This window comes from Musca autumnalis, unplaced genomic scaffold, assembly GCF_047663935.1.
Source record: "Musca autumnalis isolate F117 unplaced genomic scaffold, ASM4766393v1 scaffold_3, whole genome shotgun sequence".
NCBI classification, from domain to species: Eukaryota; Metazoa; Arthropoda; class Insecta; order Diptera; family Muscidae; genus Musca; species Musca autumnalis.
This window is the reverse complement of record NW_027411866.1, coordinates 239,748,887-239,774,566: the sequence shown is the minus strand read 5'-3', so window position 1 is coordinate 239,774,566 and position 25,680 is coordinate 239,748,887. Positions and strand designations below refer to the sequence as shown.

Below are 25,680 nucleotides of genomic sequence, written 5' to 3'. Positions count from 1 at the left end.
CTCAAAGTTTACAGTTTTCTTTGACCTTCACTACTATTCTGAGCAAACATTTGTTTATAACTTCTGTTCGGATTGACCGATCATTACCAAAATTTGACAGAATTTAAGTTAAAGGATGTAAAATGTAAAAATGTAAAGAACTTGAAAACATGCTAAGTCGACTTAGCATACTATTGTTTGGAGGCGTCGATATGTAGCATCTTTAATGTGAATCGTCTCTTGTAATTGTTTTCTTGAGCTAAAATGTCGACTTTTTTAAAATTGGGCTTGTGTCCTGTCAATGTGCAATGCGCTGCTAATGCTGTCTTTTGCTCAAGTGGCTTGTCTGATTTTTGATCCGACTTATGTCCGGAAAGTCTAGTTTTAAGTTTAGTTTTTGTCGTGTCAACATATACCTTCTGGCATACGTTGGTTTCGTCACCGTTACAAGCTATCTTATACACTACATTACACTTGTCATCTTTTTTGGTCTTCGATTTTGTTTTGCTAAACATATTGTTGACATTATTATTGGTTCTTAAAGCTAGTTGATATTTGTCTTTATTACAATGGGTGCACGGCCATCCACTGGTGGTTTCTGTAAAATACTCTTAATTTAATTAATTCAACAACACTTGGGCGTTTAAGTACTTTTTGTAATAATTCATTTGTAGCACGATTTTAGGTAACATTAGTGCTTAAAAATGTTTAAATATGTAATGAAATAACAAGAAAAATTAAATATTAATTCTCCCTTAAATTTTCTCTTTTCCTATTTTGATCACCATTGCTTTATTATAAACGTCTGAGTTACAAAATCTCTCCGAAAAACCAGGGATATAAGTTACAGCTTTGTAGGACTTTTCGTTTTCTTTCGTTAGTTCCAGTTTGCGTTCCTTTTTAGCATGTTTTCGTCTATAGTTTTTTGTGGGAAATCATTCTTCGCTAATATTTGTCTTATTTTTAATTTATTGTTTGAGTGGAATTGCTTGTCACTTATATTGAAAATTCTGCTGATGAAATTTGTCGCTGTATTCACCTTCACTCTTTTGGGATGCTTTGAGTAGAAGTTTATTAATCGTCCTGAGGCTGTTGGTTTTTGGTACCAATCTAACTTGAGTTCGTTATCTTGTCTTATTATAATTGCATCTAAACATGGTAGCTTGTTCTGATTTTCCACTTCATGTGTAAACTGGATGTTCTTGTCGAATGAGTTCAATATCTTCAATGTGTTTTCGATTTCAGTTTTTTTTTTTTTTTTTATTATGCAATATATATCGTCCACGTATTTTGTTAATAATCTCGGCTTCGTCGTCAACTTTTTCATAGAAGCGTCCAACAATTCTTCCATTACTACGTCAGCCATAATCGGTGACGCTGGCGATCCCATTGGAAGTCCTTTTCGCTGCTCGTACACTTTGTCATCAAATATGAAATATCTAGACTCTTTTATGCAAAGGGTCAGTCTATAAATAAATCTTTGGGAATTCTTGTATGGTCCTTAAGTATATTCCATTTTTCCGTTATAGTCTTTAACGCTAAATTTATTGGTACGCTTGGGAATAACGGCACTACGTCAAATGATATCAATATTTCGTCTTCATTAATATTCGTATTGTTAATTTTCGCTTTGAATTCCACTGCATCTTTGATATTATATATTGAGTCCTTCGTCAAGTGCTTTAAGATATCAACAATATATTTGGACAGTCCATAAGAAGGTGCATTTATCGATGAGCATATCGGTCGTAGTGGTATTCCGTCCTTATGTATTTTCGGAAGACCGTATATTCGTGTAGCGATTGATGTGTTTGTCGTTAGTTTATTATTTTCTGCGATGTCTATAATATTTAAATTGTATAACTTATCGACCAATTCGTTATTTTTATTTTGTAATGTAGTTGTCGGGTCCCTTTTTAATCTTCGATGAGTACAAAAGTCCCTTAAATATCCTTCATATTTGTTTCATAGTCCTTTTTATGCATAGCGACGGTCTTTCCCCCTTTATCAGCGTTTAATATTAGTACATCCTTATTTCCCTTTAAAAAAATAAAAAAAAAACCTGAGAAATTAACTATTTTTTCAAGCAGTTTATCCTTTATTTGGTTAAACAATTTTTGGCCTTGAACTACAAGTTAAATAATTTGAATTGAAATTAAAATAATTATATACAAATATTATAAATTTTTTTTTTTTAAACCACACGCTTTTTAAAAAATAACTTAAAAAAATCAACGTTTATTTTTGAAAAAATAAATTTTTCAAAAATGTTGTTTCTACGAGTGAAAAGAAATGTTACAAGTTTTTATCGCGGTTTGTTGTTTTAAACGGGATATGGGTCATAACGTATTTGGGTAATACGGATGCTCGGAGAGCGTTGAAGTGGTAGAAATGTGAATATTTTTGTACATCGCATCGGGGGCCAAGGATTTGTTATGCGTCAAACACAGCCTCTCCAAAGCAAATGTCACGCGGCGGCTCCCGTTGCCACATATGGCGACCGATCATAGGCGGAATAACCTTCAAACAAACGGTGCTCAGCAGGAAATGGTCGACACCACAAAATTAAGGAGACGTTGGCAAGTTTGGAGGCCACACCTCTCAAATCAAGGTAGCAGTCGTACCACCAAACTAGGCAGCACTAGGCCAATTCTACAGATTACAAACAATCAAACGAAAACCAGAAAAACGAAACAAACCGATACCCTGATGACGACACTCGCATGCCCACGGATAAGATTTGCTTCATTGAACGTTAACTCGTTATATCAAACCGGATAACTAGCCCAGCTATCAGCAGAATGCACCGACTCAACATCGCAATAATAGGCATAAGCGAAATGAGATGGAACGGCAGCGGTGATTTCACAAACTCTAAAGGCGACCGCATTTTATACTTTGTTCGGAATGAAAAAAGGCCGCATACTCATGGAGTAGGAATATTTATAAACAGGAAATCCCGAAACTCCCAATCTCCTGGTCAGCAATCTCCGAACGAATTATAAGAGCACAACTTAAAAGCAGCATAGGTAAAATCACAATAGTACAATGTTACGCGCCAAGTGAGGTAACTGAGTTAGAAACTAAAGAAAAGTTCTACGACGAATTAAATCGCACCTTGACTAGTGTCGACAAAAACGACATCCTTATATTAATGGGCGACATGAACGCACGCATTGGATGCGATAACACCGGGTTTTGAAAAAGTCATGGGAAAGCAAAGCCCTGGAGAGAAAAACGAAAACGAAGAACTTTTCCTGGAAACGTGCTCAAATTACGATCTTGTAGTCGGAGGATCATACTTTCCCCATAAAATTACTTGGCAGTCACGTGATCCACGATTCTCCACCCAAAGCCAGATAGATCATTTCTGTATCAACAAGAAGCGATTTAAATTGATGTAAGACGTGAGAGTGCATTATCTTTTGATCGCCGAGCTCAAACTCACACATAAAAAATATGGAAGAAACGACGTTAAGCCTAAACGCCACTTCTATAACCGACTCAAATTGGAATCGGATGGAGTTAAAGAGCGTTTCATAAACAGCATTAACACTAAATATATTTTGGACCTTGGTAGAAGAACGTCGAAAAACAAGGGAAGATACGATGAAGAAAATAACCCTGTACGAAAAGCTGAACTCCAAGCGATGCTCTCTCAGCTAATCATGGATGTAAAAAGATGAGCAAGACATGACAAACGAAGCTCCATCAATACAATGGCTAGCGACGCCGAAACAGCAGCCCAGCGTGGTGATCTCAAAACTGTTTTCGATGTAATAAGAAAACTTTCAGGAAAGAAGACAAATACAAGAATTCCCATCAAAGATAAACACGGAAATATTCTAACGAGCAACGAAGAGCAACTTAATAGGCGGAAAGAACATTTTGAAGAAGTTTTAAATCACACGTGTCAATCAGATCAGTCATCTCATACCCAAAGCTCAAATTACACTACTCCAATCCCTGTGGGTACCATAAACATAAATACACTGCATAGAAGTTTCGACTGCAATTACTCAACTGAAAAACGGAAAAGCCACAGGCATAGACGACTTATCAGCTGAATTTTATAAAACTAATCCTTCGATGGCAGCAAATAATTTTACCTCTGCTTAAACATATATGGACTACAGAGAATATACCGACAGATTGGAAAGAAAGCATCATTGTAAATAACAAAAAAGGCGATTTAAAAAAAACTGCAGTAACTGGAGAGGTATTACGTTAGCTCCTGTTGCATGTAAAATATTCAAAAAAATAATCCTAAACCGAATCCTTGAACCACTTGACCAATACCTTCAAAAAGAACAAGCTATATTCCGACCAAACCGATCCTGCGTAGACCAGATCAACAGCTTAAGATTAATAATCGAACAATGCAATGAATTCAATTCAACCTGTACCTTACATTTGTCGATTTCGAACATGCTTTTGACGCAATTAACCAAGTCGTAATATGGAGAGCTCTAGAGAGAAATGTGTGCCAACAAAATTAATTAATATTATTAAAGCACAATACACGAACGCAACAATGAGAGTGTCTCACCTCGGTAAAACTAGCGATCCCTTTATAACCCACTGCGGGGTAAAACAAGAATGTTTGCTTTCACCACTACTTTTCATCTGTATCTTGGAGGAAATACTAGCATACACCAACAATCAAAACAAAGGCATCCAGTGGAGAATAATTAACCAACAGCTCGAGGATCTAGAATAAGCAGACGACATTGTTTTACTAGCCACGACAAAAGAAAACATGCAACATAAAATCAATGAACTTTCTAAGCGGGCTGCAGAATGCGGACTCCGAATCAATGCAGACAAGACCAAATCTATGGTCATAAAAGGGAATGCCAATCAAACCGCATTCCATCTCAACAACCTCCCAATCCAAAATATCAGTGAAACCTGAAACCGGAAAAAATTTTAATGAATTAAGATATATCGCATCAGATAGACAGAGATGAAGATTCTATGTAAATGGCATATGTTCCTGATGGAATATGCTAAATAAATAAATCCTTGTGTAACATAAAAAATTGAGTTTATTGATTTTTTTTTAATTAATAACAAATTATTTTTACATGATACAATAAATAGGTAGCAGCATCAGCCCAGCTGATTGGTAACATAATATGTCAAAACAATTGTTGTAATTTGAATTCGCCCTGTAGATACATAACTGAAATTTAAACTTCAAAAAATAAAAAAATAATAAAAAAAACAATCAAACTCAATAGAAGAATTGTAAAAACGAGTTTTCTGTTTCTGTGATAAAGTGTGAAAACAAGAACAAATGAGAGTGTGCATTCTGTGCAAAAAGAAAGATGTTAAAGGAAATGTAACATTCTTTAGTGTGCCCAGAGACGAAAAGAAGAGGTCGGAATGGAGTTCAATTTGTGGATTGAGTTTGAATCCCAAATCGAAAATTTGTGCCGATCACTTCGACCCGAAATTTATAACCGCTTAAAAGTCAAAAAAACGGAAGAACGTATAATGGCCAACAAAAAATTAGTAAAAATAAAATTACAGTCGGACCTCGATTATCCGTGATGGTCGGGACCGGAGGCATTACGGATAATCGATTTTCCCGGATAATGGAGGCAATGCTTTTACGCACTTTTTGAACATTTTTTTAAGTAAAAAATGACATAATATTGTACAATAATGTGCAAATCTGCAATTTTTATTAAATTCGTTACGGTAATCCACCAAATTTTAGAAAGATATATAATATCATCATCATCAGATTCATCTGAATGGACTTTGTCCCTTTTTTTTGTGATACCATAAATACACAAATTGTGTAATACTGGAAAATTTCCAGTTTTCGTTTGTTTACCTTTTGTTTGCTTAATCAATTTAATTGGAAAGTGTGTTTTTACTCCCGGGCAATGAAGTTTATAAAGAAAAATAGAAGAAATGGAAAAAATCCAACATTTCTTTTCTATCACGGATAATGGAGGTTCCCGGATAATCGATTCACGGATAATCAAGGTTCAACTGTATAAGCAACGTTTAAAGGTAATTTTCGCTATTTTTCATAATATTAGTACATTAACAATTTTATTTCCCTATTTCAGGTCTGCACTTAACTGCCGATTCCCTCTCCGATTTGAACATATTTGGTCTTAAATCATCAATCCCATATACTTCATCCTCTTTAATTCCTCTAATTTTAATGAAATATCCTGTATTTTTAGTAATTATTTACTTTATGCTTTTACTTATTAATTTTTACCTTATTTGTAATATTATTAGTTAAATGTGCTTATTATGCATTTCCAGAACCTGCATGAAGCTACTATTTCTAACCACGATTATGTTACCGGGAAAATGATTGGTTTTGGGATCCGTGAATAGGATAGTTATTTTTTGTGGATATATGTACGTCTTCGGACATTTATGGTGACGATATGATGCCTTAATTATTTACAAACATTAGATGAAAACCTGGTAAAGCATTCGCTATTTTTTATTGCCATATATATTTTGATACCGTTTGGCTAACGGGGATATATGTACTTTCATACGATGAAAATATGTTTCCGTCCGTCTGCCCGGCTGTAGCGAGCCGTAGTTCTGTAATGGATGCACCGGTTTTGTTTAAACTTTGGATCTTGTAATATTCTCTTCAAGCTGAACTTAGTTTCAGTCGAAGATGGACCATATCGGTCCATTCCTCCTAAACAAAAATTCAAAATAATTCGTAGTATGTTGATCTTGTGGCCCGTATTACAAATATATATATTTTTTCTAGAGTATGTACATACTTCCTGTCCGGGGTATTTTTGATATTTTCCCTTAATACGCATGTCTAATAATAAGTTAAATTTATAATACAAAGATTAACATTTTAGTTTCCAAACAGTGGTTTTTAATAGTATGATTATTCTTGCAATGTAAGCTAAACACGTCTGGCTAATACATCCCAGCAAAATTTATTTGAAGTTGTTTTATGTGAAGTAGTGCACGCAGTACGCAGAGTCATGAAAAATGCATTCCGTTCTTCACATTTTGACAATGTCCGATTTGAATCCACTTCATAAAATTTTCACATTTTAGCAATGTTTACATTTATAATAACTTTTTTGCAAATAAAATTCTTAAAAACACAAGAAACAATTTATTTTATGGCATTTTAATTACTCAGCAAAATGTTTGTATCCAAAAAGATAATCATGGGTGCAAGAAATGTCAGACTGCATCTTTGTTTGTAGCCAAAAAAGTAGGTGAATCATGAGTGCAAGTGGCTATGTCTTTTTACGTGAAAGAAGTCATGATTTTTACAAGGACATGGTGCAGCTAGAATGCAATATATTTTAGATGACACTATGCAAGAAGCATTTTAAGATGTTTTTGGGTATTTTGAGTAATAAAAGCTAACTTTCTAGAATAAAAATATTTGATTTTTTGTAATTTTAATTTGTAATTTTCACATATATTTATGGGCCGATTCCGTACAGCGAGGCGAGTCGTGTCGCGTTGCCGAATGCAATTTTTCGATTCCGTATGGCAATATCGCCTGACGTCGTCAAATTTTGTCGCCGAAATGTTCATTTTCCGGCGACAACAAATTAGCTGTCGCCGTACATTTTTACTAACGAATAAAAATAAAATAAAAATAACTTGTTATCGACGATTATTTTCCATCGCTGTACGTAGTGCATTTTTTAAATTTTGTCACAGAGACGATAGACGACGCGACATGACTCGCCTCGCTGTACGGAATCTGCCCATTATAGATATTTCAACGCTCACCTGCTGTGATGGCAAGTGAGGCTGCCATCAAAGCAGTTGCGTGTCCTTAAACCTATTAGACTCGAAGGGGAAATGTATCAGTGTGACTTTCGCCTGATAACAAAATATATTTAATATCCAACGTATACTTTCTTAAACAACATTGACCACTGGGAACAGCATTTTTGGTTTTTATATGTATGAAAGAAAACATCAGCATCGGATCGGTCCTTTTATCAAGCTTCAACAATCGCTGCTGTAAAGAAATCATTATCATCTAAAACGAAATTACTTCCTGGACAGATTCATCAATATACCTTAAGGGTTGTTTACACCATCTATCAATGTCGTATGAGATGCCAAATTTTCTACCTGCGAATGTTGTACACATAGTGTAACCACTATGAAAATTTTCATCTATCAAAATGATTTGGCAACTCATATGTAAATTTTTCATTTAGGGAGCGCTCTATTTGGTACGGCATTCTCGTATGTAAACATAAATTTATCAGCTGTTTTCTGACATTCTCAAACAAAAAATGAAAAACAAAATCTTTTAAAAAAGAAAATGGAAAGGTATGTATATTTAAATATACAGTAAAGTAAATAAATGGCGTTTATAATGTTATTTTCAGATCGAATGGTCGAAAGACGCAGTCTTTGAAATGATTGTTTGGTGGCAAAAACATGAGTGCCTCTATAACTCCGAACACCAATTCTACCAATTCAGATTCCTTCAACCAAAATTAAAATTTGCGCAAAATTGCAACTCAACAATAAATGTAAATAATGACAAAAACAGCTGTTTTTATATTTTTAGGTTATGTCATACGAAAATAACACTTGCAGGTATGAACGCACAAATTGAAAGTTGTATGGATGACGTCAATTTTGACAAACATAGAGAATGTCGAATGGGTGAAAGAAATGGCAGCTCATATGACATTGATAGATGGTGTAAACAGCCCTTTAAGGAACACAAAATGACAACATTATCTAACTAATGCTATGTTTACATTTACGAAATCCACTCGATTTCAACTGTCAATTCCATAGCTCAAACGTCAAATGAAATCTCATCTGGATTTCATTTGACGTTTAACCTATGGATTTGACAGTTGAAATCGAGTGGATTTCGTAAATGTAAACCAAGCATAATATCTGATAAATTTGCAGTCAAATTTCATCTAGTCATTGAACAAACATTTGATAAAAAAGCTGGATCCCAAAAACCATACGCATTCTGCATTTAAACAAGCAAACTTTTGTTTCCCGCAGACACATGGATCGCCTCAGTGGTATATGGTTGTAGTTTTTTATATTTCCACGATATAGGATTAAAAATCAAACGAAATCAATTTAATAAAATGCGTCAACAATTTTCAAACTTATAAACATTTCTTTGTTTTGATTAATTAATCAAATTTGCCGTAAAATTAAAGTGTCAGGGCGAATCCAATTTTATTCGCCTTGTTTACAAAATTTGACGTATTATGTTACCAGAAAAGTTACGTTGTTGTAATTTTCGCCGTTGCTGCTACCTATTCATTGTATCATGTATTTTTAAAAGTTCTAGGAAAAATATTAAAAAATCTGTAAAAAATATTTTTTTAAAAATCCTCACGTTTATTTAATAGGTAATTTAAAAAACAAAAACAACTTTTATTGAAATAACACATTTTTCAAAATTCCAAGTTTATTGAAAAATATTTTTAATGAGGAAGTATTTACAGCCTGTTTCACTATGTCGAAGGAAAATGAAAACGAAAGAAAAACTACTTAAAGCTGAAAACACATACAACGTTTGGGTAAAGTTTTGTGTCGTTTTGGCCGTTTTTACACTGTTGGGCATGATGCCGAAAAATTCAAATTCATTTCAAATATATGCCGACAAACAGATAAACGACCCCATTCTCGTTCTACCAAGGACTGTCGCGTCAGTCCATTATGTTGACACTTTGTGGTGATAATGTTTTCCTGACTTTTAATAGAAGAAATCTTTCGAGAACGTATTATTACAAACCATTTTTCAATTTATTTCCATTTCTGATTTTTAGCGCTTCCACGAATTTTATATTCGTGAAAAATATCCACACATCAAAGTTATACGTAAAACTCTTACCGAGGTACACGACACAGGAAAACTTGGTCTGGGCAAAGAACTAATTATGTAAGTAAAACAAAGAATTATTCCCATGAAAAAAAAAAAACAATTCTTTCCCCATTGCAGTGGAGACCTTGAGGTAGCTGTAATATATTTCCGTGCAGGCTATGAACCTGATCATTATCATTCACACAATGAATGGGATGCACGTTACTTAATGGAAAGTTCGACGGCCATAAAATGTCCCTCAATCCACTACCATTTGGCTGGTACCAAGAAAGTTCAACAGGCTTTGGCACAACCGGAAATGTTGGAGCGATTTATTAGCGATCCCGATGAAATAAAGATGATTGGTAAAATCTTTACGGGCCTGTATTCTTTGGATGATAATGATGCTGGTCATAAGAATTATGAAATGGCTTTAAAAGAACCGGAGCGATTTGTTTTGAAGCCACAACGAGAGGGTGGTGGTAATAATGTTTATGGTTTGGATATACCGGATGTGTTGAAGGTAAGTGAGAATGTTTCTTTTTGTTTAACTTCTTTGAATATAATTTGGAAATCTTTGCAAATAGAAAATGTCACGTGTGGAACGTTCGGCATGGATTTTAATGGATCTCATTAAACCACCAATATCAAAGGGTTATATGATAAGGCCAGGTGGCTCTATGCCTCCTCCCTTAGTTGAGGTGGTTTCAGAATTGGGTATATTTGGTGTTGTTATTGGTGATGTTGATAATATCATATGCAATTATCAAGCTGGTCACATGCTGCGTACTAAAGTTGCCACGGCCAATGAAGGTGGCGTTGCTGCCGGTCTGGGGGCTCTGGACAGCCCGTATTTGGTTGACTAAACGATATTCCATTTTATCTACTTTTTTGTTATATATATTTTAACTATAAGCAATTATGTCGTACCACATACATATTTTTCTAAATTTTTTTAGCAAGAAACAAAAAAAAAAAACGAAATATAAAAATGAATGAAGGCTTTAAGCAAAGGAAAAGAAGTGTTTATTTTCCCACTGACAGAATGGATGGGAAAAGGGAAAGAAAGAAACATTCTCAAATCAACGATTGGAATTGAATCCATTTTTAGCACTTTTATATGGCAATACCATTTAGATCTCATATCTCCCTTCCAAAAGATAAAAGTTTTAAACTACCAACTAAAAAAAACTCCAATATATTTTTAAAACAAATCTCCAAAAAATATACAAACACAAAACAAAATTAAACAACATATTACAAAAATATACAACACAATACGCAAAATTTAGATGTTACAACATAACCTAGAAAATCGTGTTCGAGTTTAAAATTTCTCTATATAATCGAATTATTTATTTGCATCTGGACAAGCCATTTGATATAAGAATTGGACAAGAGTTCTAGTGGGACGGCCTGTCATGCGATCTCTCAAGAGATAGGGTATGGTACCATAATGGGTTAGCATGCCCACACCACGTATATCCAGATGGGCCCAGTCGACACAGGGTACAAATTCCTAAAACAAATATGATTTAGATAAAAATTTATGTAAAGCGTTAGCATATTTTTGGCTAGGACTTACATGTAAAATTGCGGCTGCCAAGCAACTTGAGGCTGGACCCTCACCATTGTTGCTTATATCAAAGCTAATGTTATCTGTGGCACAAAAATATTTTTAATAAATTAAACGAAATAAGAAAAATACGTTTTCTACAACTGACTTGTAACCAATTTCTTATAGTAGTTCCACAATGGCAAACGCCACATGCGATCCCCGGTCAATGAACCGGCCTTTTGGAATTGTTTCCATATATAATGGGAATTTGAAAAGATGCCAGTGGCACTACCACCCAAACCTCGGACCACACCACTACCCAAAGTTGCCACATCGATTACCAAACGAGGTTTGTAAGTAGTTTGGGCATACAGCAAAGGATCGGCCATTACCACAACACCAGCCTTGTCAGTATCCTTGAACAAATTTTCAATATTAGTTTTAAAGTTTTTTATTAATCATTTTTCAAACTTACTCTTATTGCCAATGTTTTGCCATTTAGTAGGGTCACCACATCACCCGGCTTACAGGCCATACCGGAGGGCATATTTTCACACAACGGTATAACGGCTGAAATATTTATGGGCAAGGAGAGAGCTGCAGCCGCACGTATGGCAGCCACGCATACTGCTGCCCCAGCCATGGCACCACGATATTCATCCATACCCTTGCAGGGACGTAGACAAATGCCACCGCTGGAAAGAGAAGCATACTTTAATTACACTATGCAACACTGAAAATGCAAACAACTTCTAGTGTGGATTTTTTGAAAGTACATATTTAGACTACAAAAACCCTAGTAGGGTTTTGTCCTGTCAGATCCAGTTCGGGTTTTATGGCCTCATCTAAACAATTTTTTGCATTTATCAGACCCTCAGGAACGAATAGGTATTTGGCCTTGCTGTCGTTAGCAATATTGTAGCCCTAAACTAGTAGAACTTATCTTTAGAAAAAACCATATAAGAACAACTCCATCTAGGGCATCAAAATCTATAAAATATAGAAAATTTTACATAATTGCTGAAATTCTGGTCAGTATCGGCTAAACTATTGGGAGTTGAACCAAGTAACATTTTGCAAAAATCTTCCAAATAAAGTTCTCAACAATTCTTTAGAACATTCTGAAACTCTAAAATGCTTACTTCATGTTGTTTCAGCGGTATTTTGCATCATATCTTTTACAAAACGTATTTCAAACACAGTTCAAACCAACAGTTTATTCTCGCATTTCGGATTTCACTACATTATTGACATTTTTATTAAATCGTCGTTGAAAACTGTACTGAAAACAACGGCATAGAGGCATTTTACAACAATGACATGTTCTGAAGAGTTGTGTATAACATTCCAGGGAATATTTTCCCAAAAGAAAATATTCAGAAAAAATTAAGGGTTTTGGAGATACGGTGCGAAATGTATAAAAATTGTGGAATTTTTGCATATATTTTGAAATTTGAGTTTTTCGAGTTTATTATTTCTCCAGATATTTTATTCTTGTCCTTATCTACAAATTTGCTTCAGAGGTCAGAAGAAGATTCGCATTGGTTTCAGAGATATAGCCCCTAATTTCTTTAAAAACTCAATATTTAACCATGTTTAGATGGGGCCATAAAATCCGAGCTGGATCTGACACAACAAAACTTAACTAGGATTTCTTGTCGTTTGGGTCTGTACTTTCAAAAATCCTCAGCTCGAATTGTTTGCACAAGATCACCTTAAAAATGTTGCACAGTGTTATTAATTGTGTTATACCCTCAGCATTTATGCTAACGAGGGTATATGCACTTTCATACGGGCAAAATGTGCCTCATCGAAATAATGGTTTTAGACCCCAAGTATGTTTGGACGAAATGTGTTTCATAAAATTTGGAGTCGATTGAGCAATGTCCGCCCGTCTGTCTGTCTGGATGGCTGGAGCGCACGATAACTCTCGAACGGATCAACCGATTCGTTCCAAAATTTGGCTTTCGTAATATTTTGTCCAAACTTAGTTCAAGTTCAAAGATGGATTATATCGGTCCACACTTTCCGGCACCTCACCCACAAAAGTTCGAAAATGTTCGGAAAATTTGTGCGTACGATAACTCTTGTAGGGAATAACCGATTTGGTCCATACTTTGCACATCGTGTAATTTCTACCAAACTTAGATCAGGTTCCAATATGGACTCAATCGGTCCACTCCTTCGGGTACCTCCCACACAAAATTTCTAAAAAGTTCAGTTTAGGACCTGGTCTCGAATCGCTTTGATTTTTGTTTACGCAAGTTGTGTTCGCTGTCCTCTATACGACGCTGTAAGTTTCATTAGGGGCAAGTCCATACTTCCTGAGAAAATAGCCTGAAAGTCACAAAAAACCCTATGACACCGTGTGTAGTGGTTGGAGCGCAAGATAACTCTCGAACGGATCAACCGATTCGGTCCAAAATTTGGCTATCGTAATATTTTGTCCAAACTTAGTTCAAGTTCAAAAATGGATTATATCGGTCCACTCCTTCCGGTACCTCACCCACAAAAGTTAGAAAATGTTCGGAAAATTTGTGCGTACGATAACTTTTGAAGGGAGCAACCGATTTGGTCCATACTTTGCACATTATGAAATTTCTACCAGACTTATATAAGGTTCCAATATGGACTCAATCGGTAAACTCCTTCGAGTACCTCCCACACAAAATTGTCGGAAAAGTTCAGTTTAGGACCTGCTCTCGAATCGCCTTGGTTTTTGTTGTAACATCTTGTATTCACTGTCCCCTATACGAAGGTACAAGTTTCATCAGGGCAAGTCCATACTTCCTGAGGAAATATCCTGAAAGGTACAAAAAAGTCCTATGACACCGTGTGAGCGCAAGATAACTCTCGAACGGATCTGCCGATTAGGTCCAAAATTTGGCTTTAGTAATATTTTGTCCAAACATAGTTTAAGTTCGAAGATAAGCCATATCGGTCCACTCCATCAGGTACCTCCCCCACAAAATTTTAAAAATTTTCGGAAAAATTGTTCTTACGCTAACTTTTGAAGGGAGTGGTCGAATTGGTCCATACTTTACACATCCTAATATATCCACCAGATATAGATCAGGTTCAAATATGGACCATATTTGTCCACTTCATCCAGTACCTCCCAAACTAAATTTCGAATAAGTTTTCTTTAAGACCTGCTATCGAATCACTTTGATTTTTGTTGAAGCAACTTGCATTCGCTGCCTCAATTGCGAGGGTAAAATTTTTTTCAGGGGCAAATCCACACTTCTTGAGCAAACAGCCCGAAGGGTGTAAAACCCCCTATGACACCATATGTTGTGGCTAGAGATCCACTTCCATAATGGTCAATGTCGATTCATTCTTTAAGTATTTCCTCCGCAAAAATTTTGCTCTGTAATCCTAATCAACAATTTTGTCGGTTCATACGACCAAAATTTTGGGAAATTTTTTTTTAATATACACAGGCTGAGGGTATATCTCTGTCGGCCAAGCCGACTGATACTTTTTTACTTGTCAATATAAGTTAATCTTATTGTTACAAAAACAACTCAAAATAATTTACCCCTAACATAGGGCGTTGATCTGATAACAATTACAACTTACCTATTAAATGTCATGCCTTTACCCAGTAACAAAATCGGCTTATCCTCCGGAGCCGTACCACAATAGCTAATCTCCAATAGCACCGGAGGCTCACACGAACCCTTAGCAATGGTTAAAAATGAATTTAAATGTTGTTGTTCGATCCATTCCATTGTACGAATTTCGACGGTAACACCACATGGGCATAGGGCATCAACGGTAGCTTGGGCAAATGTTGTTGGTGTCATTTGGTTGGCGGGAGCATCACTTAAACGGCGAGCTAAATTTTGTGATTCGGCCTTAAAGAGCCCACGAGTCCATGCATCAACATCGGGCGAATCATATAGCTCTAGTTTCGGTACCAGTGTGCGATTTTTCTTTTGTTTATTGTCGTTATAACGCCACACTGCTAAGGCACTACCTTCCGCCGCCTGTTCTGGATATTCCATAGAATCGACAAAGACCTCTGAACACCCCTGCATTTGAAGACTTCTTGCACCCACACCAGCGGCAATGCGAGCATTTTCCTTTAACGTACGAGAATAAATTGAGGTTAGGAGAAATGAATATGAGGTTTTTGGTCTGTCAAAACGGATTCAGCCAGATATAACGCCCAGCAGACATAAGGCCCAAAATTATTCTTATGCGACATGACATCCAGTCCACATTCATAGGACCCAATTTAGTATTCTGCGTTGTGCGTTCATAAAGCCATGGGGCCATGGGGGGTTGAGTCAGTTTTTAATGAAATTGGACCTTATGACCGCCGTCTTTATAGCGTTGGCCTTTATGTAAGGTCGCCATGAACATCGCCATGAACATCAAAATATTCTCGGTCCAGCTAACTATGATCTTTTTTCATTCTCTTCACTTACCATACCCTCATCAATCATTTCCAACTCATTGAAACCTGCACCTTCACGACCCACACCTATTACTGCCACTGATCTGTATTCTTGGTCGATATTATTGAAAACCTTACCACGACCCAGCTGACCGGTAATATTGCATCTGGCGAATAAAACCACATTAACATTAATTCACATTCAAAATCTCTCTGAATTCCATCTTACTCTTTAATAAGTTCCGAAACTTTTCCCTGGACACGATCATCAAATTTCTCACCACTTGTCGTTAACTTGGGATCCTTATCGCCTTCCTTTTGATATACCCCAATGACTAGACCTTTCTTTGGGAATTAGAAGGGAGGACATTAGAATTAGTATGAGTGTTCATAAGATACCCCCATCCACCTACCGTAACTCTTGGATCGCTCACGGCATAAAAACGTTTACTGCCATTGTTTGATGCCACTTTTTGTAATTTAGACGCCCATCTTAATAACGCTCTTGTCAACAATTTGCTTGAACGCAATGAAAACATCATTATTATGTTTTTTGAATACTATTTGTATTTTTTTATAAAGGATTTTCTAAAATTTTTTTGTATTGAAATGAGAACAAATTTCTTCACACAAAAAATTAAAATAATTTTTGAAAGTATTGTCGAAAATTCCAAAGCCTATTAAAGCGAAATAAAAAAAATAACACCTTCTTGGGTGGGTAATAACTGAGCAGTTGTTTTAAAGGATTAATTCGGAATGGACTTCTCAAAGAGCGAAAGAAACATCCATCGGTGCAGAATAGGACTCAGATACAAAAATTTCAAACAAAATTTGCAAGCGACGACACTTCCATTCATTCCTATGTTAAGGAAGTTAAATTTGTAATTGCAAATATCTGCATAAGATAAATCCGCTACCAACGAAGAATCCTACCATCACATTTTCCTATTTTCATTTCCGCCACCGTACCCACCACCAATAAGGTTTTAGGAAAGAACATAGCACCTCACTTTCATACGGGCAAAATGTGCCTCATCGAAATAATGGCTTTAGACCCCAAGTATGTTTGGACGAAATGTGTTTCAGACAATTTGGAGTCGATTGAGCAATGTCCGTCCGTCTGTCTGGAGCGTACGATAACTCAGTTTAGGGCCATCTCTCGAATCGCTTTGATTTTTGCTTTAGCAACTTGTATTCACTGCCCACCATACGACGATATAAGTTTCATCAGGGAAAATAGCCTGAAAGTTGCAAAAAACCCCTACGACACCGTGTGAGGTGGTTGGAGCGCAAACGGGTCTGCCGATTCGGTCCAAAATTTGGCCTTAGTAAAATTTTGTCCAAACATAGTTTAAGTTCGAAGATAAGCCATATCGGCCCGCTCCTTCAGGTGCCTTCCCCGCAAAAGTTCAAAAATGTTTGGTATATTATTTGTACAGTAACTCTTGTAGGGAGTGGCCGAATTGGTCCATACTTTACACATCCTAATATATCTACCAGATATAGATCAGGTTCAAATATGGAGTATATTTGTCCACTCCATCCGGTACCTCCACACAAAATTTCGGATAAGTTCACTTTAAGACCTGATATGGAATCACTTTGATTTTTGTTGAAGCAACTTACATTCGCTGCCTCAATCGCGTTGGTAAAATTTTTTTTCTGGAGGAAGTCCATACTTCTTGAGCAAACAGCCCGAAGAGTGTAAAGCCACCATATGTAGTGGCTGGAGAACCATTCTTTTTTGTATTTCCTCCGCAAAACTTTTGATCTTTAATCCTAATCAGATTTTTTGTCGGTTCAAACGACCAACATGTTTAAACCCCCTAAATACATGCGTTTTTTAGGAAAAGATTGTTTCGATATACACAGCAGAGCTCCGATTCACTCGCGAGTGAAAAATTGGGGGGAGATGGTAATATTTGTGGGTCCAATATTTTTGGTGGTTGTGGGGCAAGTTTATTTGGGGGTGGGATAACTTGCTCGAATTCGAAAAAAATTTCAATCGCGAGTGGAATTCGAGCGAATATTTGGAGCTCTGATACACAGGCTATATATTTGGGTATATATTAGGGTATATCTCTGTCGGCAAAGCCGACTGATAATTTTTTAACTTGTTTAAAGACGTTTTCCTAAATAACATGGATTTTTAAAAACTTTTCCAAACAACGATTTTTTAAAGAATTTTCTCCAAATAACTTGGATTTTTTAAAGAAATTTTGCCAAATAACGTGAATTTTAAACGAATTTTTCCAAATAACGTGGATTTTTCTAAACCATTTTTTCCAAATAACCTGGATTTTTTTAACCATTTTTTCCTAATAACGTGGATTTTTTAAAGATTTTTTCCAAATAACGTGGATTTTTTAAAGAATTTTTTCCAAATAACGTGGATTTTTTTAAAGAATTTTTTTCCAAATAACGTGGATTTTTTAAAGAATTTTTTCCAAATAACGTGGATTTTTTAAAGAATTTTTTCCAAATAACGTGGATTTTTTAAAGAATTTTTTCCAAATAACGTGGATTTTTTAAAGAATTTTTTCCAAATAACGTGGATTTTTAAAGAATTTTTTCAAATAACGTGGATTTTTTTAAAGAATTTTTTCCAAATAACGTGGATTTTTTAAAGAATTTTTTCCAAATAACGTGGATTTTTTAAAGAATTTTTTCCAAATAACGTGGATTTTTTAAAGAATTTTTTCCAAATAACGTGGATTTTTTAAAGAATTTTTTCCAAATAACGTGGATTTTTAAAGAATTTTTTCCAAATAACGTGGATTTTTTAAAGAATTTTTTCCAAATAACGTGGATTTTTTAAAGAATTTTTTCCAAATAACGTGGATTTTTAAAGAATTTTTTCCAAATAACGTGGATTTTTTAAAGAATTTTTTCCAAATAACGTGGATTTTTTAAAAAATGTTTTCCAAATAACGTGGATTTTTTAAAGAATTTTTTCCAAATAACGTGGATTTTTTAAAGAATTTTTTCCAAATAACGTTAATTTTTTAAAGAATTTTTTCCAAATAACGTGGATTTTTAAAGAATTTTTTCCAAATAACGTGGATTTTTTTAAAGAATTTTTTCCAAATAACGTGGATTTTTTAGAGAATTTTTTCCAAATAACCTGGATTTTTAAAGAATTTTTTCCAAATAACGTGGATTTTTTAAAGAATTTTTTCCAAATAACGTGGATTTTTTAAAGAATTTTTTCCAAATAACGTGGATTTTTAAAGAATTTTTTCCAAATAACGTGGATTTTTTAAAGAATTTTTTCCAAATAACGTGGATTTTTTAAAGAATTTTTTCCAAATAACGTGGATTTTTTAAAGAATTTTTTCCAAATAACGTGGATTTTTAAAGAATTTTTTCCAAATAACGTGGATTTTTTTAAAGAATTTTTTCCAAATAACGTGGATTTTTTTAAAGAATTTTTTCCAAATAACGTGGATTTTTTAAAGAATTTTTTCCAAATAACGTGGATTTTTTAAAGAATTTTTTCCAAATAACGTGGATTTTTTAAAGAATTTTTTCCAAATAACGTGGATTTTTTAAAGAATTTTTTCCAAATAACGTGGATTTTTTAAAGAATTTTTTCCAAATAACGTGGATTTTTTAAAGAATTTTTTCCAAATAACGTGGATTTTTTAAAGAATTTTTTCCAAATAACGTGGATTTTTTAAAGAATTTTTTCCAAATAACGTGGATTTTTTAAAGAATTTTTTCCAAATAACGTGGATTTTTTAAAGAATTTTTTCCAAATAACGTGGATTTTTTAAAAAAATTTTTCCAAATAACGTGGATTTTTTAAAGAATTTTTTCCAAATAACGTGGATTTTTTAAAAAATGTTTTCCAAATAACGTGGATTTTTTAAAGAATTTTTTCCAAATAACGTGGATTTTTTAAAGAATTTTTTCCAAATAACGTTAATTTTTTAAAGAATTTTTTCCAAATAACGTGGATTTTTTATAGAATTTTTTCCAAATAACGTGGATTTTTTAAAGAATTTTTTCCAAATAACGTGGATTTTTTAAAGAATTTTTTCCAAATAACGTGGATTTTTTAAAGAATTTTTTCCAAATAACGTTAATTTTTTAAAGAATTTTTTCCAAATAACGTGGATTTTTTATAGAATTTTTTCCAAATAACGTGGATTTTTTAAAGAATTTTTTCCAAATAACGTGGATTTTTTAAAGAATTTTTTCCAAATGACGTGGATTTTTTAAAGAATTTTTTCCAAATAACGTGGATTTTTTAAAGAATTTTTTCCAAATAACGTGGATTTTTTAAAAAATTTTTTCCAAATAACGTGGATTTTTTAAAGAATTTTTTCCAAATAACGTGGATTTTTTAAAGAATTTTTTCCAAATAACGTGGATTTTTTAAAGAGTTTTTTCCAAATAACGTGGAGCTCCGATTCACTCGCGAGTGAAAAATTGGGGGGAGATGGTAATTTTTGTGGGTCCAATATTTTTGGTGGTTGTGGGGCAAGTTTATTTGGGGGTGGGATAATTTGCTCGAATTCGAAAAAAGTTTCAATCGCGAGTGGAATTCGAGCGAATATTTGGAGCTCTGATACACAGGCTATATATTTGGGTATATATTAGGGTATATCTCTGTCGGCAAAGCCGACTGATAATTTTTTAACTTGTTTAAAGAAATTTTCCAAAATAACATGGATTTTTAAAAACTTTTCCAAACAACGATTTTTTAAAGAATTTTCTCCAAATAACGCGAATTTTAAACGAATTTTTCCAAATAACGTGGATTTTTCTAAACCATTTTTTTCCAAATAACCTGGATTTTTTTTAACCATTTTTTCCTAATAACGTGGATTTTTTAACGATTTTTTCCAAATAACGTGGATTATTTAAAGATTTTTTCCAAATTACGTGGATTTTTTAAAGAATTTTTCCAAATAACGTGGATTTTTTTCCAAATAATGTGAATTTTTAACGATTTTTTTTCCAAATAATGTGGATTTTTTTAACGATTTTATTCCAAATAACGTGGATGTTTTAAACAGTTTTTTCCAAATAACGTGGATTTTTTAAAGAGATTTTTTCAAATAACGTGGATTTTTAACGATATGTTTTTCAAATAACGCGGATTTTTTTTAAAAAAAAATTCCAAATAACGTGGATTTTTAAAAGAATTTTTTCCAAATAACGTGGATTTTTAAAAGATTTTTTTCCAAATAACGTCGATTTTTAAAAGAATTTTTTCCAAATAACGTGGATTTTTTAAAGAATTTTTTGCAAATAACTTGGATCTTTTAAAGACTTTTTTTCCAAATAACTTGTATTTTTTAAAGAATTTTTTCAAATAACGTGGATTTTTTAAAGAATTTTTTCCAAATAACGTGGACTTTTTAAAGAATTTTTTCCAAATAACGTGGATTTTTTAAAGAATTTTTTCTAAATAACGTGGATTTTTTAAAGAATTTTTTCCAAATAACATGGATTTTTTAAAGAATTTTTTCTAAATAACGTGGATTTTTTAAAGAATTTTTTCCAAATAACATGGATTTTTTAAAGAATTTTTTTCCCCAAAATCGTGGACTCGCCTCGCTGTACGGAATCGGCCCATAAATGTTTTTGGGGCAGTGAGATTATCTAACACATGATTTAATTTTCGGCGTTGGCAAATCCTCTTAGTATAATGCTGCCTGTCATTTCTCCTTTGGGGATGGTGTGGTGTGTAACGAAATATACGACTATTTTTTTTTTTTCAAAATGTCTTTCTTTAATTTTTATTAATAAATTATTTATTTTGTACTTCTTATTAAAATTGGATTTTTTTCAAAGTACTAAATTATAAACTATACAATTTATTAACTAAAATAGGTACTAATTGTACTAATATTAATTGTATTGCTTATTGTACGTTCGTTTTCCAGCGTTTGGCACCATCTCGAATGCAAATGGCATTGCATTGTTGTTCATTCTTATAATATGACATGGTAGACATGACATTGTCGCTTTCATTACGTTGCTTTTGTAATAAATTTTCTATAGGTATTGTCCATTAAATAATCCACACTATGATCAATTGGTGGTATAATAAACGGTATAGAAGTTAAACCAAAAGCTGTGGGTAAATATTTGGCTAGAGTCTTTTTAACATTTGCTTGTCTCAACAAACGTCCACTGAGATAGGTGATTCTGGAAAAGGAGGAAGGTATTGTTATTACACATTTCATTAAGAGGGGGATACAAAAGCAATACAATAGCTTTTACTAGAATGAAAAATCGATTGAAAGGCGAATACAATGTACAGTTAATAAGTCGAAAACGGCTCGCATATAAATTACAAGCAATTATCACGAGGCTGTTATAAAAAAGCTTTTTAAAAAAATAGCAAATAAAGCTAGTCACACACGCTAATATCTGGGTTTTGCGGTTTCACACATTTTTTACACACTCTCAAACACAAAATAATACAAATCATTAAACTACATCTTGTAATTTACCCACCTATTTATAGCAAGACCAGGAATGGCCACCGAAGCCAATATCTGCCAAATGAAAACATCAGTAGCTGTTATTGCTACGTTCTTCACCGATGCACCTTGTTTGTAATCCTTGTAGGACTTATCAATGGTATCGGCACAAACATAACCCGTGGACACCACGTAACTGGCAGTCACCACTTTGGAAGGCACCAAACGACGGAATGCCTCACCAACCTCATTACAATAACCTACGACACAAAAGAAACATTTATTTCTATTTTACATTCACTTTGTTTTAGAAGAACTTACCCAAATAACGCACCCATGTTTCACGATATAAATCTTTTTCCTTTTCCATTGTATTTGTTCGTCTTTTTATCAATTAAATTATTTTGTTTTCTATTATGTAATTTTATAAAGTTGTAAAATATAACTAGTTTCAGTCAATTGTCTGTTCTCGAGGGGTTTTTCCAGTGTTACTCTTTGCACTTCCGTTTCCGTTGCAAGATGTACAACCAAAATTGTTAACAAACCGTTATGCGTTATTACAATGTATTGGTATTTGTTGTTTTGTTAATTTTGCATATGCATTTGTTTTGTTTTCGTTGTCACGTTTCCCCACCCACTCTAGTTCAAATTAAACCACTTGTAATATTCTTCTTCTTCTTCAAACATATGAGGTGGAATTTAATGTGAGATGACTCGATGTTGCCACTTTCACACGATGTAGAATTGGTCTGGTTCCGAATCGTCAGTTGTTTTGTATTCGTGCATGAAACTAGAGGTTCTTAAATCGAGTTCCATACTAGAGTAATTTTATGAAATTGCAGTAGTGAGGAACTCGATCTAATAACCCCTAGTTTCATGCACGAATACAAAGCAACTGACGATACGGAAGTCACCTATTTTCTTCTTACATTCCCAATGAAAAAATGACTAATAGAAAAGAAGTGACAAGAATTTTTGACATATCGCGAAACTGTGTTGGGGAACACCCATAAATACCCCAATTAATTTTTTGCAAGTACCAAGGAAGGTAGTGGAATTCTCTAACTCTTCGTTTGCTTACGGACAAAAAAACCTTTAACATGAAAATGCGAAATTATGAATCAAAAGTATAAATAATAGTTTAATAACTAAAAAAAGATATCAAACGTGGATTTTTAAATAATTTTTTTTCAAACGTGGATTTTTAAATAATTTTTTTTTCAAACGTGGATTTTTAAATAATTTTTTTTCAAACGTGGATTTTTATATAATTTTTTTTCAAACGTGGATTTTTAAATAATTTTTTTTTCAAACGTGGATTTTTAAATAATGTTTTTTTTTCAAACGTGGATTTTAAAATATTTTTTTTTTCAAACGTGGATTTTTAAACAATTTTTTTTCAAACGTGGATTTTTAAATAATTTTTTTTCAAACGTGGATTTTTAAATAATTTTTTTTCAAACGTGGATTTTTAAATATTTTTTTTTCAAACGTGGATTTTTAAATATTTTTTTTCAAACGTGGATTTTTAAATATTTTTTTTTTTCAAACGTGGATTTTTAAATATTTTTTTTTTCAAACGTGGATTTTTAAATAATTTTTTTTTTCAAACGTGGATTTTTAAATATTTTTTTTTTCAAACGTGGATTTTTAAACAATTTTTTTTCAAACGTGGATTTTTAAATAATTTTTTTTCAAACGTGGATTTTTAAATAATTTTTTTTCAAACGTGGATTTTTAAATATTTTTTTTTCAAACGTGGATTTTTAAATATTTTTTTTCAAACGTGGATTTTTAAATATTTTTTTTTTTCAAACGTGGATTTTTAAATATTTTTTTTTTCAAACGTGGATTTTTAAATAATTTTTTTTTTTCAAACGTGGATTTTTAAATATTTTTTTTTTCAAACGTGGATTTTTAAATAATTTTTTTTCAAACGTGGATTTTTAAATATTTTTTTTCAAACGTGGATTTTTAATAATTTTTTTTCAAACGTGGATTTTTAAATATTTTTTTTCAAACGTGGATTTTTAAATATTTTTTTTCAAACGTGGATTTTTAAATATTTTTTTTTTCAAACGTGGATTTTTAAATATTTATTTTTTTCAAACGTGGATTTTTAAATAATTTTTTTTTCAAACGTGGATTTTTAAATAATTTTTTTTCAAACGTGGATTTTTAAAAAATTTTTTTCAAACGTGGATTTTTAAATATTTTTTTTTTCAAACGTGGATTTTTAAATATTTTTTTTTTCAAACGTGGATTCTTAAATAATTCTTTTTCAAACGTGGATTTTTAAATAATTTTTTTTTCAAACGTGGATTTTTAAATATTTTTTTTTTCAAACGTGGATTTTTAAATATTTTTTTTTTCAAACGTGGATTTGTAAATAATTTTTTTTCAAACGTGGATTTTTAAATATTTTTTTTCAAACGTGGATTTTTAAATATTTTTTTCAAACGTGGATTTTTAAATATTTTTTTCAAACGTGGATTTTTAAATAATTTTTTTTCAAACGTGGATTTTTAAATAATTTTTTTTCAAACGTGGATTTTTAAATATTTTTTTTCAAACGTGGATTTCTAATTAATTTTTTTTCAAACGTGGATTTTTAAATAACTTTTTTTTCAAACGTGGATTTTTAAATAATTTTTTTTCAAACGTGGATTTTTAAATATTTTTTTTCAAACGTGGATTTTTAAATAATTTTTTTTCAAACGTGGATTTTTAAATATTTTTTTTTCAAACGTGGATTTTTAAATAATTTTTTTTCAAACGTGGATTTTTAAATAATTTTTTTTCAAACGTGGATTTTTAAATATTTTTTTTTCAAACGTGGATTTTTAAATATTTTTTTTTCAAACGTGGATTTTTAAATAATTTTTTTTTTTCAAACGTGGATTTTTAAATATTTTTTTTCAAGCGTGGATTTTTAAATATTTTTTTTTTCAAACGTGGATTTTTAAATATTTTTTTTTAAACGTGGATTTTTAAATATTTTTTTTTCAAACGTGGATTTTTAAATAATTTTTTTTCAAACGTGGATTTTTAAATATTTTTTTTTCAAACGTGGATTTTTAAATATTTTTTTTTTTCAAACGTGGATTTTTAAATATATTTTTTCGAACGTGGATTTTTAAATATATTTTTTCGAACGTGGATTATTAAAGAAAGTTCTTTCAAACGTGGATTTTTAAATATTTTTTTTCACACGTGGATTTTTAATTAATTTTTTTTTCAAACGTGGATTTTTAATTAATTTTTTTCAAACGTGGATTTTTAGATATATTTTTTCAAACGTGGATTTTTAGGTATATTTTTTCGAACGTGGATTATTAAAGAAAGTTCTTTCAAACGTTGATTTTTAAATAATTTTTTTTCAAACGTGGATTTTTAAATATTTTTTTTCAAACTTGGATTTTTAAATAATTTTTTTTTCAAACGTGGATTTTTAAAGATTTTT

The 25,680-nt window shown here is 32.6% G+C and overlaps 3 protein-coding genes across 16 annotated transcripts in view; 1 reads left to right on the top strand and 2 right to left on the bottom strand.

The window, feature by feature from the left end:
- Positions 1 to 10,833, top strand: part of LOC141399195 (glutathione synthetase-like) — a 29,547-nt gene extending 18,714 nt beyond the window's left edge. For all 14 annotated transcript variants that reach the window (XM_073977438.1, XM_073977436.1, XM_073977430.1 and 11 more), the window contains 3 exons: positions 9,780 to 9,892; positions 9,953 to 10,337; positions 10,402 to 10,833. In XM_073977438.1, the coding sequence (XP_073833539.1) occupies positions 9,780 to 9,892; positions 9,953 to 10,337; positions 10,402 to 10,680 (777 nt within the window). In that variant the 3' untranslated portion in view covers positions 10,681 to 10,833. The remainder of the gene's footprint in view (positions 1 to 9,779; positions 9,893 to 9,952; positions 10,338 to 10,401) is intronic.
- Positions 10,834 to 10,981: 148 nt separating this feature from the next.
- On the bottom strand, positions 10,982 to 18,490 carry LOC141399193 (cytosol aminopeptidase-like). The gene is made up of 8 exons (XM_073977428.1): positions 16,191 to 18,490; positions 16,007 to 16,122; positions 15,809 to 15,944; positions 14,955 to 15,460; positions 11,848 to 12,067; positions 11,539 to 11,788; positions 11,400 to 11,473; positions 10,982 to 11,333 (listed from the first exon to the last, which is right to left on the bottom strand). The coding sequence occupies exons 1-8, from the start codon at positions 16,317 to 16,319 to the stop codon at positions 11,166 to 11,168; spliced, it is 1,599 nt and encodes a 532-aa protein (XP_073833529.1). The 5' UTR covers positions 16,320 to 18,490; the 3' UTR covers positions 10,982 to 11,165.
- Positions 18,491 to 21,494: 3,004 nt separating this feature from the next.
- On the bottom strand, positions 21,495 to 22,882 carry LOC141399202 (mitochondrial fission process protein 1). Its single transcript, XM_073977466.1, has 3 exons — positions 22,539 to 22,882; positions 22,252 to 22,477; positions 21,495 to 21,939 (listed from the first exon to the last, which is right to left on the bottom strand). The coding sequence occupies exons 1-3, from the start codon at positions 22,585 to 22,587 to the stop codon at positions 21,762 to 21,764; spliced, it is 453 nt and encodes a 150-aa protein (XP_073833567.1). The 5' UTR covers positions 22,588 to 22,882; the 3' UTR covers positions 21,495 to 21,761.
- Between the last annotated feature and the right edge of the window lie 2,798 nt (positions 22,883 to 25,680).